General features: G+C 51.2%; 1 protein-coding gene across 2 annotated transcripts in view; it reads left to right on the top strand.

The window, feature by feature from the left end:
• The window catches only part of LOC129856050 (transmembrane protein 144-like), a 45106-nt gene that overhangs the window by 10608 nt on the left and 17884 nt on the right, over positions 1-16614 (top strand). For both annotated transcript variants that reach the window (XM_055924183.1, XM_055924184.1), the window contains exons 8-9: positions 3193-3311; positions 13941-14060. In XM_055924183.1, the coding sequence (XP_055780158.1) occupies positions 3193-3311; positions 13941-14060 (239 nt within the window). The remainder of the gene's footprint in view (positions 1-3192; positions 3312-13940; positions 14061-16614) is intronic.

The following is a 16614-nucleotide window of genomic DNA, read 5'->3' as shown; positions in this document are numbered from 1 at the left end:
ACTAGCGCTGCCTAGAACCAGAGGATAAAGGGACTAGCGCTGCCTAGAACCAGAGGATAAAGGGACTAGCGCTGCCTAGAACCAGAGGATAAAGGGACTAGCGCTGCCTAGAACCAGAGGATAAAGGGACTAGCGCTGCCTAGAACCAGAGGATAAAGGGACTAGCGCTGCCTAGAACCAGAGGATAAAGGGACTAGCGCTGCCTAGAACCAGAGGATAAAGGGACTAGCGCTGCCTAGAACCAGAGGATAAAGGGACTAGCGCTGCCTAGAACCAGAGGATAAAGGGACTAGCGCTGCCTAGAACCAGAGGATAAAGGGACTAGCGCTGCCTAGAACCAGAGGATAAAGGGACTAGCGCTGCCTAGAACCAGAGGATAAAGGGACTAGCGCTGCCTAGAACCAGAGGATAAAGGGACTAGCGCTGCCTAGAACCAGAGGATAAAGGGACTAGCGCTGCCTAGAACCAGAGGATAAAGGGACTAGCGCTGCCTAGAACCAGAGGATAAAGGGACTAGCGCTGCCTAGAACCAGAGGATAAAGGGACTAGCGCTGCCTAGAACCAGAGGATAAAGGGACTAGCGCTGCCTAGAACCAGAGGATAAAGGGACTAGCGCTGCCTAGAACCAGAGGATAAAGGGACTAGCGCTGCCTAGAACCAGAGGATAAAGGGACTAGCGCTGCCTAGAACCAGAGGATAAAGGGACTAGCGCTGCCTAGAACCAGAGGATAAAGGGACTAGCGCTGCCTAGAACCAGAGGATAAAGGGACTAGCGCTGCCTAGAACCAGAGGATAAAGGGACTAGCGCTGCCTAGAACCAGAGGATAAAGGGACTAGCGCTGCCTAGAACCAGAGGATAAAGGGACTAGCGCTGCCTAGAACCAGAGGATAAAGGGACTAGCGCTGCCTAGAACCAGAGGATAAAGGGACTAGCGCTGCCTAGAACCAGAGGATAAAGGGACTAGCGCTGCCTAGAACCAGAGGATAAAGGGACTAGCGCTGCCTAGAACCAGAGGATAAAGGGACTAGCGCTGCCTAGAACCAGAGGATAAAGGGACTAGCGCTGCCTAGAACCAGAGGATAAAGGGACTAGCGCTGCCTAGAACCAGAGGATAAAGGGACTAGCGCTGCCTAGAACCAGAGGATAAAGGGACTAGCGCTGCCTAGAACCAGAGGATAAAGGGACTAGCGCTGCCTAGAACCAGAGGATAAAGGGACTAGCGCTGCCTAGAACCAGAGGATAAAGGGACTAGCGCTGCCTAGAACCAGAGGATAAAGGGACTAGCGCTGCCTAGAACCAGAGGATAAAGGGACTAGCGCTGCCTAGAACCAGAGGATAAAGGGACTAGCGCTGCCTAGAACCAGAGGATAAAGGGACTAGCGCTGCCTAGAACCAGAGGATAAAGGGACTAGCGCTGCCTAGAACCAGAGGATAAAGGGACTAGCGCTGCCTCGAACCAGAGGATAAAGGGACTAGCGCTGCTTGTGCAGAACAAGAGGATAAAGGGACTAGCGCTGCCTAGAACAAGAGGATAAAGGGACTAGCGTTGCCTAGAACAAGAGGATAAAGGGACTAGCGCTGCCTAGAACAAGAGGATAAAGGGACTAGCGCTGCCTAGAACAAGAGGATAAAGGGACTAGCGCTGCCTAGAACAAGAGGATAAAGGGACTAGCGCTGCCTAGAACAAGAGGATAAAGGGACTAGCGCTGCCTAGAACAAGAGGATAAAGGGACTAGCGCTGCCTAGAACCAGAGGATAAAGGGACTAGCGCTGCCTAGAACCAGAGGATAAAGGGACCAGCGCTGCCTAGAACCAGAGGATAAAGGGACCAGCGCTGCCTAGAACAAGAGGATAAAGGGACCAGCGCTGCCTAGAACCAGAGGATAAAGGGACCAGCGCTGCCTAGAACCAGAGGATAAAGGGACCAGCGCTGCCTAGAACCAGAGGATAAAGGGACCAGCGCTGCCTAGAACCAGAGGATAAAGGGACCAGCGCTGCCTAGAACCAGAGGATAAAGGGACCAGCGCTGCCTAGAACCAGAGGATAACGGGACCAGCGCTGCCTAGAACCAGAGGATAACGGGACCAGCGCTGCCTAGAACAAGAGGATAAAGGGACCAGCGCTGCCTAGAACCAGAGGATAAAGGGACCAGCGCTGCCTAGAACCAGAGGATAAAGGGACTAGCGCTGCCTAGAACCAGAGGATAAAGGGACTAGCGCTGCCTAGAACCAGAGGATAAAGGGACTAGCGCTGCCTAGAACCAGAGGATAAAGGGACTAGCGCTGCCTAGAACCAGAGGATAAAGGGACTAGCGCTGCCTAGAACCAGAGGATAAAGGGACTAGCGCTGCCTAGAACCAGAGGATAAAGGGACTAGCGCTGCCTAGAACCAGAGGATAAAGGGACTAGCGCTGCCTAGAACCAGAGGATAAAGGGACTAGCGCTGCCTAGAACCAGAGGATAAAGGGACTAGCGCTGCCTAGAACCAGAGGATAACGGGACTAGCACTCCGAGTACAGACCTAAAACTCTGAATGACATTCTAGATGATTCTGTGCTTCCAACTTTGTGGCAACAGTTTGGGGAAGGCCCTATTCCTGTTTCAGTCCCTTTATCCTCAGCTCCATATTAATGCCCATGATTTTGGAATGAGATGTTGGACGGGCTGGTGTCCACATACTTTTTTGCCAGTTTTTCACTTCCCAGCTGTGTTTTCTAATCTCTCTCCCTCCCTCCCTCTCCCTCCCTCCCTCTCCCTCCCTCCCTCTCCCTCCCTCCCCCTCTCCCCCTCTCCCCCTCTCCCCCTCTCCCCCTCTCCCTCCCTCTCTCCCTCTCTCCCTCTCTCCCTCTCCCTCTCTCCCCCTCTCCCCCTCCAGTGATTCTCTCCTAGCTGTGTTTTCTAATCTCTCTCTCCCTCCCTCTCTCCCTCTCTCTCCCTCCAGTGGTTCTCTCCTAGCTGTGTTTTCTAATCTCTCTCTCCCTCCCTCTCTCCCTCTCTCTCCCTCCAGTGGTTCTCTCCTAGCTGTGTTTTCTAATCTCTCTCCCCCCCCTCTCTCCCTCCCCCTCTCTCTCCCTCCAGTGGTTCTCTCCTAGCTGTGTTTTCTAATCTCTCTCTCCCTCCCTCCCCATCTCCCTCTCTCTCCCTCTCCCTCCCTCTCTCTCTCTCCCTCCCTCTCCCCCTCTCTCCCTCCAGTGGTTCTCTCCTGGCTGTAGCAGCAGGGTTGTTGTATGGTACCTCCTTTGTTCCAGTTCTCTACATTAAGAACCATGCAGCACATCATGACAGCCGCTTCACCGGGGCCAGTCAGTTTGGTACGTCACAGCTGCATTACCCATCTCTCCCTGTCACAGGGGCATTACCCATCTCTCCCTGTCACGGCCGCTTCACCGGGGCCAGTCAGTTTGGTACGTCACAGCTGCATTACCCATCTCTCCCTGTCACAGAGGCATTACCCATCTCTCCCTGTCACAGAGGCATTACCCATCTCTCCCTGTCACAGAGGCATTACCCATCTCTCCCTGTCACAGAGGCATTACCCATCTCTCCCTGTCACAGAGGCATTACCCATCTCTCCCTGTCACAGAGGCATTACCCATCTCTCCCTGTCAGAGGCATTACCCGTCTCTCCCTGTCACAGAGGCATTACCCGTCTCTCCCTGTCACAGAGGCATTACCCGTCTCTCCCTGTCACAGCTGCATTACCCGTCTCTCCCTGTCACAGCTGCATTACCCGTCTCTCCCTGTCACAGCTGCATTACCCGTCTCTCCCTGTCACAGCTGCATTACCCGTCTCTCCCTGTCACAGCTGCATTACCCGTCTCTCCCTGTCACAGCTGCATTACCCGTCTCTCCCTGTCACAGCTGCATTACCCGTCTCTCCCTGTCACAGCTGCATTACCCGTCTCTCCCTGTCACAGCTGCATTACCCGTCTCTCCCTGTCACAGCTGCATTACCCGTCTCTCCCCGTCACAGGGGCATTACCCGTCTCTCCCCGTCACGGCTGCATTACCCGTCTCTCCCCGTCACGGCTGCATTACCCGTCTCTCCCCGTCACGGCTTCATATTACCCGTCTCTCCCCGTCACGGCTTCATATTACCCGTCTCTCCCCGTCACGGCTTCATATTACCCGTCTCTCCCCGTCACGGCTTCATATTACCCGTCTCTCCCCGTCACGGCTGCATATTACCCGTCTCTCCCCGTCACGGCTGCATATTACCCGTCTCTCCCCGTCACGGCTTCATATTACCCGTCTCTCCCCGTCACAGCTGCATATTACCCGTCTCTCCCCGTCACAGCTGCATATTACCCGTCTCTCCCCGTCACAGCTGCATATTACCCGTCTCTCCCCGTCACAGCTGCATATTACCCGTCTCTCCCCGTCACAGCTGCATATTACCCGTCTCTCCCCGTCACAGCTGCATATTACCCGTCTCTCCCCGTCACAGCTGCATATTACCCGTCTCTCCCCGTCACAGCTGCATATTACCCGTCTCTCCCCGTCACAGCTGCATATTACCCGTCTCTCCCCGTCACAGCTGCATATTACCCGTCTCTCCCCGTCACAGCTGCATATTACCCGTCTCTCCCCGTCACAGCTGCATATTACCCGTCTCTCCCCGTCACAGCTGCATATTACCCGTCTCTCCCCGTCACAGCTGCATATTACCCGTCTCTCCCCGTCACAGCTGCATATTACCCGTCTCTCCCCGTCACAGCTGCATATTACCCGTCTCTCCCCGTCACAGCTGCATATTACCCGTCTCTCCCCGTCACAGCTGCATATTACCCGTCTCTCCCCGTCACAGCTGCATATTACCCGTCTCTCCCCGTCACAGCTGCATATTACCCGTCTCTCCCCGTCACAGCTGCATATTACCCGTCTCTCCCCGTCACAGCTGCATATTACCCGTCTCTCCCCGTCACAGCTGCATATTACCCGTCTCTCCCCGTCACAGCTGCATATTACCCGTCTCTCCCCGTCACAGCTGCATATTACCCGTCTCTCCCCGTCACAGCTGCATATTACCCGTCTCTCCCCGTCACAGCTGCATATTACCCGTCTCTCCCCGTCCAAGCTGCATATTACCCGTCTCTCCCCGTCCAAGCTGCATATTACCCGTCTCTCCCCGTCCAAGCTGCATATTACCCGTCTCTCCCCGTCACAGCTGCATATTACCCGTCTCTCCCCGTCACAGCTGCATATTACCCGTCTCTCCCCGTCACAGCTGCATATTACCCGTCTCTCCCCGTCACAGCTGCATATTACCCGTCTCTCCCCGTCACAGCTGCATATTACCCGTCTCTCCCCGTCACAGCTGCATATTACCCGTCTCTCCCCGTCACAGCTGCATATTACCCGTCTCTCCCCGTCACAGCTGCATATTACCCGTCTCTCCCCGTCACAGCTGCATATTACCCGTCTCTCCCCGTCACAGCTGCATATTACCCGTCTCTCCCCGTCACAGCTGCATATTACCCGTCTCTCCCCGTCACAGCTGCATATTACCCGTCTCTCCCCGTCACAGCTGCATATTACCCGTCTCTCCCCGTCACAGCTGCATATTACCCGTCTCTCCCCGTCACAGCTGCATATTACCCGTCTCTCCCCGTCACAGCTGCATATTACCCGTCTCTCCCCGTCACAGCTGCATATTACCCGTCTCTCCCCGTCACAGCTGCATATTACCCGTCTCTCCCCGTCACAGCTGCATATTACCCGTCTCTCCCCGTCACAGCTGCATATTACCCGTCTCTCCCCGTCACAGCTGCATATTACCCGTCTCTCCCCGTCACAGCTGCATATTACCCGTCTCTCCCCGTCACAGCTGCATATTACCCGTCTCTCCCCGTCACAGCTGCATATTACCCGTCTCTCCCCGTCACAGCTGCATATTACCCGTCTCTCCCCGTCACAGCTGCATATTACCCGTCTCTCCCCGTCACAGCTGCATATTACCCGTCTCTCCCCGTCACAGCTGCATATTACCCGTCTCTCCCCGTCACAGCTGCATATTACCCGTCTCTCCCCGTCACAGCTGCATATTACCCGTCTCTCCCCGTCACAGCTGCATATTACCCGTCTCTCCCCGTCACAGCTGCATATTACCCGTCTCTCCCCGTCACAGCTGCATATTACCCGTCTCTCCCCGTCACAGCTGCATATTACCCGTCTCTCCCCGTCACAGCTGCATATTACCCGTCTCTCCCCGTCACAGCTGCATATTACCCGTCTCTCCCCGTCACAGCTGCATATTACCCGTCTCTCCCCGTCACAGCTGCATATTACCCGTCTCTCCCCGTCCAAGCTGCATATTACCCGTCTCTCCCCGTCACAGCTGCATATTACCCGTCTCTCCCCGTCACAGCTGCATATTACCCGTCTCTCCCCGTCACAGCTGCATATTACCCGTCTCTCCCCGTCACAGCTGCATATTACCCGTCTCTCCCCGTCACAGCTGCATATTACCCGTCTCTCCCCGTCACAGCTGCATATTACCCGTCTCTCCCCGTCACAGCTGCATATTACCCGTCTCTCCCCGTCACAGCTGCATATTACCCGTCTCTCCCCGTCACAGCTGCATATTACCCGTCTCTCCCCGTCACAGCTGCATATTACCCGTCTCTCCCCGTCACAGCTGCATATTACCCGTCTCTCCCCGTCACAGCTGCATATTACCCGTCTCTCCCCGTCACAGCTGCATATTACCCGTCTCTCCCCGTCACAGCTGCATATTACCCGTCTCTCCCCGTCACAGCTGCATATTACCCGTCTCTCCCCGTCACAGCTGCATATTACCCGTCTCTCCCCGTCACAGCTGCATATTACCCGTCTCTCCCCGTCACAGCTGCATATTACCCGTCTCTCCCCGTCACAGCTGCATATTACCCGTCTCTCCCCGTCACAGCTGCATATTACCCGTCTCTCCCCGTCACAGCTGCATATTACCCGTCTCTCCCCGTCACAGCTGCATATTACCCGTCTCTCCCCGTCACAGCTGCATATTACCCGTCTCTCCCCGTCACAGCTGCATATTACCCGTCTCTCCCCGTCACAGCTGCATATTACCCGTCTCTCCCCGTCACAGCTGCATATTACCCGTCTCTCCCCGTCACAGCTGCATATTACCCGTCTCTCCCCGTCACAGCTGCATATTACCCGTCTCTCCCCGTCACAGCTGCATATTACCCGTCTCTCCCCGTCACAGCTGCATATTACCCGTCTCTCCCCGTCACAGCTGCATATTACCCGTCTCTCCCCGTCACAGCTGCATATTACCCGTCTCTCCCCGTCACAGCTGCATATTACCCGTCTCTCCCCGTCACAGCTGCATATTACCCGTCTCTCCCCGTCACAGCTGCATATTACCCGTCTCTCCCCGTCACAGCTGCATATTACCCGTCTCTCCCCGTCACAGCTGCATATTACCCGTCTCTCCCCGTCACAGCTGCATATTACCCGTCTCTCCCCGTCACAGCTGCATATTACCCGTCTCTCCCCGTCACAGCTGCATATTACCCGTCTCTCCCCGTCACAGCTGCATATTACCCGTCTCTCCCCGTCACAGCTGCATATTACCCGTCTCTCCCCGTCACAGCTGCATATTACCCGTCTCTCCCCGTCACAGCTGCATATTACCCGTCTCTCCCCGTCACAGCTGCATATTACCCGTCTCTCCCCGTCACAGCTGCATATTACCCGTCTCTCCCCGTCACAGCTGCATATTACCCGTCTCTCCCCGTCACAGCTGCATATTACCCGTCTCTCCCCGTCACAGCTGCATATTACCCGTCTCTCCCCGTCACAGCTGCATATTACCCGTCTCTCCCCGTCACAGCTGCATATTACCCGTCTCTCCCCGTCACAGCTGCATATTACCCGTCTCTCCCCGTCACAGCTGCATATTACCCGTCTCTCCCCGTCACAGCTGCATTACCCGTCTCTCCCCGTCACAGCTGCATATTACCCGTCTCTCCCCGTCACAGCTGCATTACCCGTCTCTCCCCGTCACAGCTGCATTACCCGTCTCTCCCCGTCACAGCTTCATTACCCGTCTCTCCCCGTCACAGCTTCATTACCGTCTCTCCCCGTCACAGCTGCATTACCCGTCTCTCCCCGTCACAGCTGCATTACCCGTCTCTCCCCGTCACAGCTGCATTACCCGTCTCTCCCCGTCACAGCGGCATTACCCGTCTCTCCCCGTCACAGCGGCATTACCCGTCTCTCCCCGTCACAGCGGCATTACCCGTCTCTCCCCGTCACAGCGGCATTACCCGTCTCTCCCCGTCACAGCGGCATTACCCGTCTCTCCCCGTCACAGCGGCATTACCCGTCTCTCCCCGTCACAGCGGCATTACCCGTCTCTCCCCGTCACAGCGGCATTACCCGTCTCTCCCCGTCACAGCGGCATTACCCGTCTCTCCCCGTCACAGCGGCATTACCCGTCTCTCCCCGTCACAGCGGCATTACCCGTCTCTCCCCGTCACAGAGGCATTACCCGTCTCTCCCCGTCACAGAGGCATTACCCGTCTCTCCCCGTCACAGAGGCATTACCCGTCTCTCCCCGTCACAGAGGCATTACCCGTCTCTCCCCGTCACAGAGGCATTACCCGTCTCTCCCCGTCACAGAGGCATTACCCGTCTCTCCCCGTCACAGCGGCATTACCCGTCTCTCCCCGTCACAGCGGCATTACCCGTCTCTCCCCGTCACAGCGGCATTACCCGTCTCTCCCCGTCACAGGGGCATTACCCGTCTCTCCCCGTCACAGGGGCATTACCCGTCTCTCCCCGTCGCAGCTTCATTACCCGTCTCTCCCCGTCGCAGCTTCATTACCCGTCTCTCCCCGTCGCAGCTTCATATTACCCGTCTCTCCCCGTCGCAGCTTCATATTACCCGTCTCTCCCCGTCGCAGCTTCATATTACCCGTCTCTCCCCGTCGCAGCTTCATATTACCCGTCTCTCCCCGTCGCAGCTTCATATTACCCGTCTCTCCCCGTCGCAGCTGCATTACCCGTCTCTCCCCGTCGCAGCTGCATATTACCCGTCTCTCCCCGTCGCAGCTGCATATTACCCGTCTCTCCCCGTCGCAGCTGCATATTACCCGTCTCTCCCCGTCGCAGCTGCATATTACCCGTCTCTCCCCGTCGCAGCTGCATTACCCGTCTCTCCCCGTCGCAGCTGCATTACCCGTCTCTCCCCGTCGCAGCTGCATTACCCGTCTCTCCCCGTCGCAGCTGCATTACCCGTCTCTCCCCGTCGCAGCTGCATTACCCGTCTCTCCCCGTCGCAGCGGCATTACCCGTCTCTCCCCGTCACAGCTGCATATTACCCATCTCTCCCTGTCAGAGGCATTACCCGTCTCTCATGAGAGAAATTGTCATTGTTTTTGGGCAGAATTATTTGAAGTTGCTGTTGTTGGAGGTGCGTCTTGGTTAGTTTAGTGCCTAATGAGCGGGCCGGCCTTGAGCAGAGCATTATCTTCTTCACATTGAGTTGCATGGTTTGTAAATGGCTTTAAGCTATATGACCGCCATCTAGTGGCCACAATACATTTATGACAAAATATTCAGTTCATGGCTCCAACACTGCAGGTGGCGGTAAATCACCAATATTAGCTTTACACTTCTTTCAAACATCAAAAGAAGAAGAAAATGTACTACTTTCAAATGGAGGTACAACGTTGCGATCTCTATACATCTCTATGGTGCCACCATAATGGCAGAGATACGATGTGATCTCTATACATCTCTATGGTGCCACCATAATGGCAGAGATACGATGTGATCTCTATACATCTCTATGGTGCCACCATAATGGCAGAGATACGATGTGATCTCTATACATCTCTATGGTGCCACCATAATGGCAGAGATACGATGTGATCTCTATACATCTCTATGGTGCCACCATAATGGGAGAGATACGATGTGATCTCTATACATCTCTATGGTGCCACCATAATGGCAGAGATACGATGTGATCTCTATACATCTCTATGGTGCCACCATAATGGCAGAGATACGATGTGATCTCTATACATCTCTATGGTGCCACCATAATGGCAGAGATACGATGTGATCTCTATACACCTCTATGGTGCCACCATAATGGCAGAGATACGATGTGATCTCTATACGTCTCTATGGTGCCACCATAATGGGAGAGATACGATGTGATCTCTATACATCTCTATGGTGCCACCATAATGGCAGAGATACGATGTGATCTCTATACATCTCTATGGTGCCACCATAATGGCAGAGATACGATGTGATCTCTATACATCTCTATGGTGCCACCATAATGGCAGAGATACGATGTGATCTCTATACATCTCTATGGTGCCACCATAATGGGAGAGATACGATGTGATCTCTATACATCTCTATGGTGCCACCATAATGGCAGAGATACGATGTGATCTCTAGCCATCTCTATGGTGCCACCATAATGGCAGAGATACGATGTGATCTCTATACATCTCTATGGTTCCACCATAATGGCTGGGATACGATGTGATCTCTATACATCTCTATGGTGCCACCATAATGGGAGAGACACGATGTGATCTCTATACATCTCTATGGTGCCACCATAATGGCAGAGATACGATGTGATCTCTATACATCTCTATGGTGCCACCATAATGGCAGAGATACGATGTGATCTCTATACGTCTCTATGGTGCCACCATAATGGCAGAGATACGATGTGATCTCTACATCTCTATGGTGCCACCATAATGGGAGAGATACGATGTGATCTCTATACATCTCTATGGTGCCACCATAATGGCAGAGATACGATGTGATCTCTATACATCTCTATGGTGCCACCATAATGGCAGAGATACGATGTGATCTCTAGACATCTCTATGGTGCCACCATAATGGCAGAGATACGATGTGATCTCTATACATCTCTATGGTGCCACCATAATGGCAGAGATACGATGTGATCTCTAGCCATCTCTATGGTGCCACCATAATGGCAGAGATACGATGTGATCTCTAGACATCTCTATGGTGCCACCATAATGGCAGAGATACGATGTGATCTCTAGCCATCTCTATGGTGCCACCATAATGGCAGAGATACGATGTGATCTCTATACATCTCTATGGTGCCACCATAATGGCAGAGATACGATGTGATCTCTATACATCTCTATGGTGCCACCATAATGGCAGAGATACGATGTGATCTCTATACATCTCTATGGTGCCACCATAATGGCAGAGATACGATGTGATCTCTAGACATCTCTATGGTGCCACCATAATGGCAGAGATACGATGTGATCTCTATACATCTCTATGGTGCCACCATAATGGCAGAGATACGATGTGATCTCTATACATCTCTATGGTGCCACCATAATGGCAGAGATACGATGTGATCTCTAGACACCTCTATGGTGCCACCATAATGGCAGAGATACGTTGCGATCTCTAAACACCTCTATGGTGCCACCATAATGGCAGAGATACGTTGCGATCTCTATACACCTCTATGGTGCCACCATAATGGCAGAGATACGATGTGATCTCTATACATCTCTATGGTGCCACCATAATGGCAGAGATACGATGTGATCTCTATACACCTCTATGGTGCCACCATAATGGCAGAGATACGATGTGATCTCTATACATCTCTATGGTGCCACCATAATGGCAGAGATACGATGTGATCTCTATACACCTCTATGGTGCCACCATAATGGCAGAGATACGATGTGATCTCTATACATCTCTATGGTGCCACCATAATGGCAGAGATACGATGTGATCTCTATACATCTCTATGGTGCCACCATAATGGCAGAGATACGATGTGATCTCTATACACCTCTATGGTTCCACCATAATGGGAGAGATACGATGTGATCTCTAGCCATCTCTATGGTGCCACCATAATGGGAGAGATACGATGTGATCTCTAGCCATCTCTATGGTGCCACCATAATGGGAGAGATACGATGTGATCTCTATACGTCTCTATGGTGCCACCATAATGGCAGAGATACGATGTGATCTCAATACATCTCTATGGTGCCACCATAATGGGAGAGATACGATGTGATCTCTATACGTCTCTATGGTGCCACCATAATGGCAGAGATACGATGTGATCTCTAGACATCTCTATGGTGCCACCATAATGGCAGAGATACGATGTGATCTCTAGACATCTCTATGGTGCCACCATAATGGCAGAGATACGATGTGATCTCTATACATCTCTATGGTGCCACCATAATGGGAGAGATACGATGTGATCTCTATACATCTCTATGGTGCCACCATAATGGCAGAGATACGATGTGATCTCTATACATCTCTATGGTGCCACCATAATGGCAGAGATACGATGTGATCTCTATACATCTCTATGGTTCCACCATAATGGCAGAGATACGATGTGATCTCTATACGTCTCTATGGTGCCACCATAATGGCAGAGATACGATGTGATCTCTATACATCTCTATGGTGCCACCATAATGGCAGAGATACGATGTGATCTCTATACACCTCTATGGTGCCACCATAATGGCAGAGATACGATGTGATCTCTATACGTCTCTATGGTGCCACCATAATGGGAGAGATACGATGTGATCTCTATACATCTCTATGGTGCCACCATAATGGCAGAGATACGATGTGATCTCTATACATCTCTATGGTGCCACCATAATGGCAGAGATACGATGTGATCTCTATACATCTCTATGGTGCCACCATAATGGCAGAGATACGATGTGATCTCTATACATCTCTATGGTGCCACCATAATGGCAGAGATACGATGTGATCTCTATACATCTCTATGGTGCCACCATAATGGCAGAGATACGATGTGATCTCTATACATCTCTATGGTGCCACCATAATGGGAGAGATACGATGTGATCTCTATACATCTCTATGGTGCCACCATAATGGCAGAGATACGATGTGATCTCTATACGTCTCTATGGTGCCACCATAATGGCAGAGATACGATGTGATCTCTATACATCTCTATGGTGCCACCATAATGGCAGAGATACGATGTGATCTCTATACATCTCTATGGTGCCACCATAATGGCAGAGATACGATGTGATCTCTAGACATCTCTATGGTGCCACCATAATGGGAGAGATACGATGTGATCTCTATACATCTCTATGGTGCCACCATAATGGCTGGGATACGATGTGATCTCTATACATCTCTATGGTGCCACCATAATGGCAGAGATACGATGTGATCTCTATACATCTCTATGGTGCCACCATAATGGGAGAGATACGATGTGATCTCTATACATCTCTATGGTGCCACCATAATGGCAGAGATACGATGTGATCTCTATACATCTCTATGGTTCCACCATAATGGCAGAGATACGATGTGATCTCTATACATCTCTATGGTGCCACCATAATGGCAGAGATACGATGTGATCTCTATACATCTCTATGGTGCCACCATAATGGGAGAGATACGATGTGATCTCTATACATCTCTATGGTTCCACCATAATGGCAGAGATACGATGTGATCTCTATACATCTCTATGGTTCCACCATAATGGCAGAGATACGATGTGATCTCTAGACATCTCTATGGTGCCACCATAATGGCAGAGATACGATGTGATCTCTAGACATCTCTATGGTGCCACCATAATGGCAGAGATACGATGTGATCTCTAGACATCTCTATGGTGCCACCATAATGGCAGAGATACGATGTGATCTCTAGCCATCTCTATGGTGCCACCATAATGGCAGAGATACGATGTGATCTCTACATCTCTATCTCCAGCAGGCTGATATTTTCTTTCCTCTCTCTCTCTCTGTGTGTGTGTGTGTGTGTGTGTGTGTGTGTGTGTGTGTGTGTGTGTGTGTGTGTGTGTGTCTGTGTGTGTGTGTGTGTGTATATAGATCTGGACTATGTGTTTGCCCAGTTCAGTGGGATATTCCTGACCAGTACTGTCTACTTCCTGATCTACTGCGCTGCCATGAAGAACACACCCAGAGTCTACCCTAGAGCAATACTACCTGGTACACACACCTAGAGTCTACCCTAGAGCAATACTACCTGGTACACACACCTAGAGTCTACCCTAGAGGAATACTACCTGGTACACACACCTAGAGTCTACCCTAGAGGAATACTACCTGGTACACACACCTAGAGTCTACCCTAGAGCAATACTACCTGGTACACATACCTAGAGTCTACCCTAGAGCAATACTACCTGGTACACACACCTAGAGTCTACCCTAGAGCAATACTACCTGGTACACACACCTAGAGTCTACCCTAGAGTTATACTACCTGGTACACATGCCTAGAGTCTACCCTAGAGCAATACTACCTGGTACACACACCTAGAGTCTACCCTAGAGGAATACTACCTGGTACACATACCTAGAGTCTACCCTAGAGAGTTATACTACCTGGTACACACACCTAGAGTCTACCCTAGAGCAATACTACCTGGTACACACACCTAGAGTCTACCCTAGAGCAATACTACCTGGTACACACACCTAGAGTCTACCCTAGAGTTATACTACCTGGTACACATACCTAGAGTCTACCCTAGAGTTTTACAACCTGGTACACACACCTAGAGTCTACCCTAGAGTTATACTACCTGGTACACACACCTAGAGTCTACCCTAGAGCAATACTACCTGGTACACACACCTAGAGTCTACCCTAGAGCAATACTACCTGGTACACACACCTAGAGTCTACCCTAGAGCAATACTACCTGGTACACATACCTAGAGTCTACCCTAGAGCAATACTACCTGGTACACACACCTAGAGTCTATCCTAGAGCAATACTACCTGGTACACACAGCTAGAGTCTACCCTAGAGCAATACTACCTGGTACACATGCCTAGAGTCTACCCTAGAGTTATACTACCTGGTACACACACCTAGAGTCTACCCTAGAGCAATACTACCTGGTACACATGCCTAGAGTCTACCCTAGAGCAATACTACCTGGTACACACACCTAGAGTCTACCCTAGAGCAATACTACCTGGTACACACACCTAGAGTCTACCCTAGAGCAATACTACCTGGTACACTCACCTAGAGTCTACCCTAGAGCAATACTACCTGGTACACACACCTAGAGTCTACCCTAGAGCAATACTACCTGGTACACACACCTAGAGTCTACCCTAGAGTTATACTACCTGGTACACACACCTAGAGTCTACCCTAGAGAGTTATACTACCTGGTACACACACCTAGAGTCTACCCTAGAGCAATACTACCTGGTACACACACCTAGAGAGCAATACTACCTGGTACACACACCTAGAGAGCAATACTACCTGGTACACACAGCTAGAGTTATACTACCTGGTACACATACCTAGAGTCTACCCTAGAGCAATACTACCTGGTACACACACCTAGAGTCTACCCTAGAGCAATACTACCTGGTACACACACCTAGAGTCTACCCTAGAGCAATACTACCTGGTACACACACCTAGAGTCTACCCTAGAGTTATACTACCTGGTACACACACCTAGAGTCTACCCTAGAGCAATACTACCTGGTACACACACCTAGAGTCTACCCTAGAGCAATACTACCTGGTACACACACCTAGAGTCTACCCTAGAGCAATACTACCTGGTACACACACCTAGAGTCTACCCTAGAGCAATACTACCTGGTACACACACCTAGAGTCTACCCTAGAGCAATACTACCTGGTACACACACCTAGAGTCTACCCTAGAGCAATACTACCTGGTACACACACCTAGAGTCTACCCTAGAGCAATACTACCTGGTACACACACCTAGAGAGTTATACTACCTGGTACACACACCTAGAGTCTACCCTAGAGAGTTATACTACCTGGTACACACACCTAGAGTCTACCCTAGAGAGTTATACTACCTGGTACACACACCTAGAGTCTACCCTAGAGAGTTATACTACCTGGTACACATACCTAGAGTCTACCCTAGAGTTATACTACCTGGTACACACACCTAGAGTCTACCCTAGAGAGTTATACTACCTGGTACACACACCTAGAGTCTACCCTAGAGCAATACTACCTGGTACACATACATAGAGTCTACCCTAGAGAGTTATACTACCTGGTACACACACCTAGAGTCTACCCTAGAGTTATACTACCTGGTACACACACCTAGAGTCTACCCTAGAGCAATACTACCTGGTACACACACCTAGAGTCTACCCTAGAGCAATACTACCTGGTACACACACCTAGAGTCTACCCTAGAGAGTTATACTACCTGGTACACACACCTAGAGTCTACCGTAGAGCAATACTACCTGGTACACATACATAGAGAGTTATACTACCTGGTACACACACCTAGAGTCTACCCTAGAGAGTTATACTACCTGGTACACACACCTAGAGAGTTATACTACCTGGTACACACACCTAGAGTCTACCCTAGAGAGTTATACTACCTGGTACACACACCTAGAGTCTACCCTAGAGCAATACTACCTGGTACACATACCTAGAGTCTACCCTAGAGCAATACTACCTGGTACACACACCTAGAGTCTATCCTAGAGCAATACTA

The sequence above is a fragment of the Salvelinus fontinalis genome, chromosome 5 (genome assembly GCF_029448725.1).
Source record: "Salvelinus fontinalis isolate EN_2023a chromosome 5, ASM2944872v1, whole genome shotgun sequence".
Classification (NCBI taxonomy): domain Eukaryota; kingdom Metazoa; phylum Chordata; class Actinopteri; order Salmoniformes; family Salmonidae; genus Salvelinus; species Salvelinus fontinalis.
Note: the sequence above shows the minus strand (reverse complement) of the source record. Positions and strands in the feature narration are given on the sequence as shown.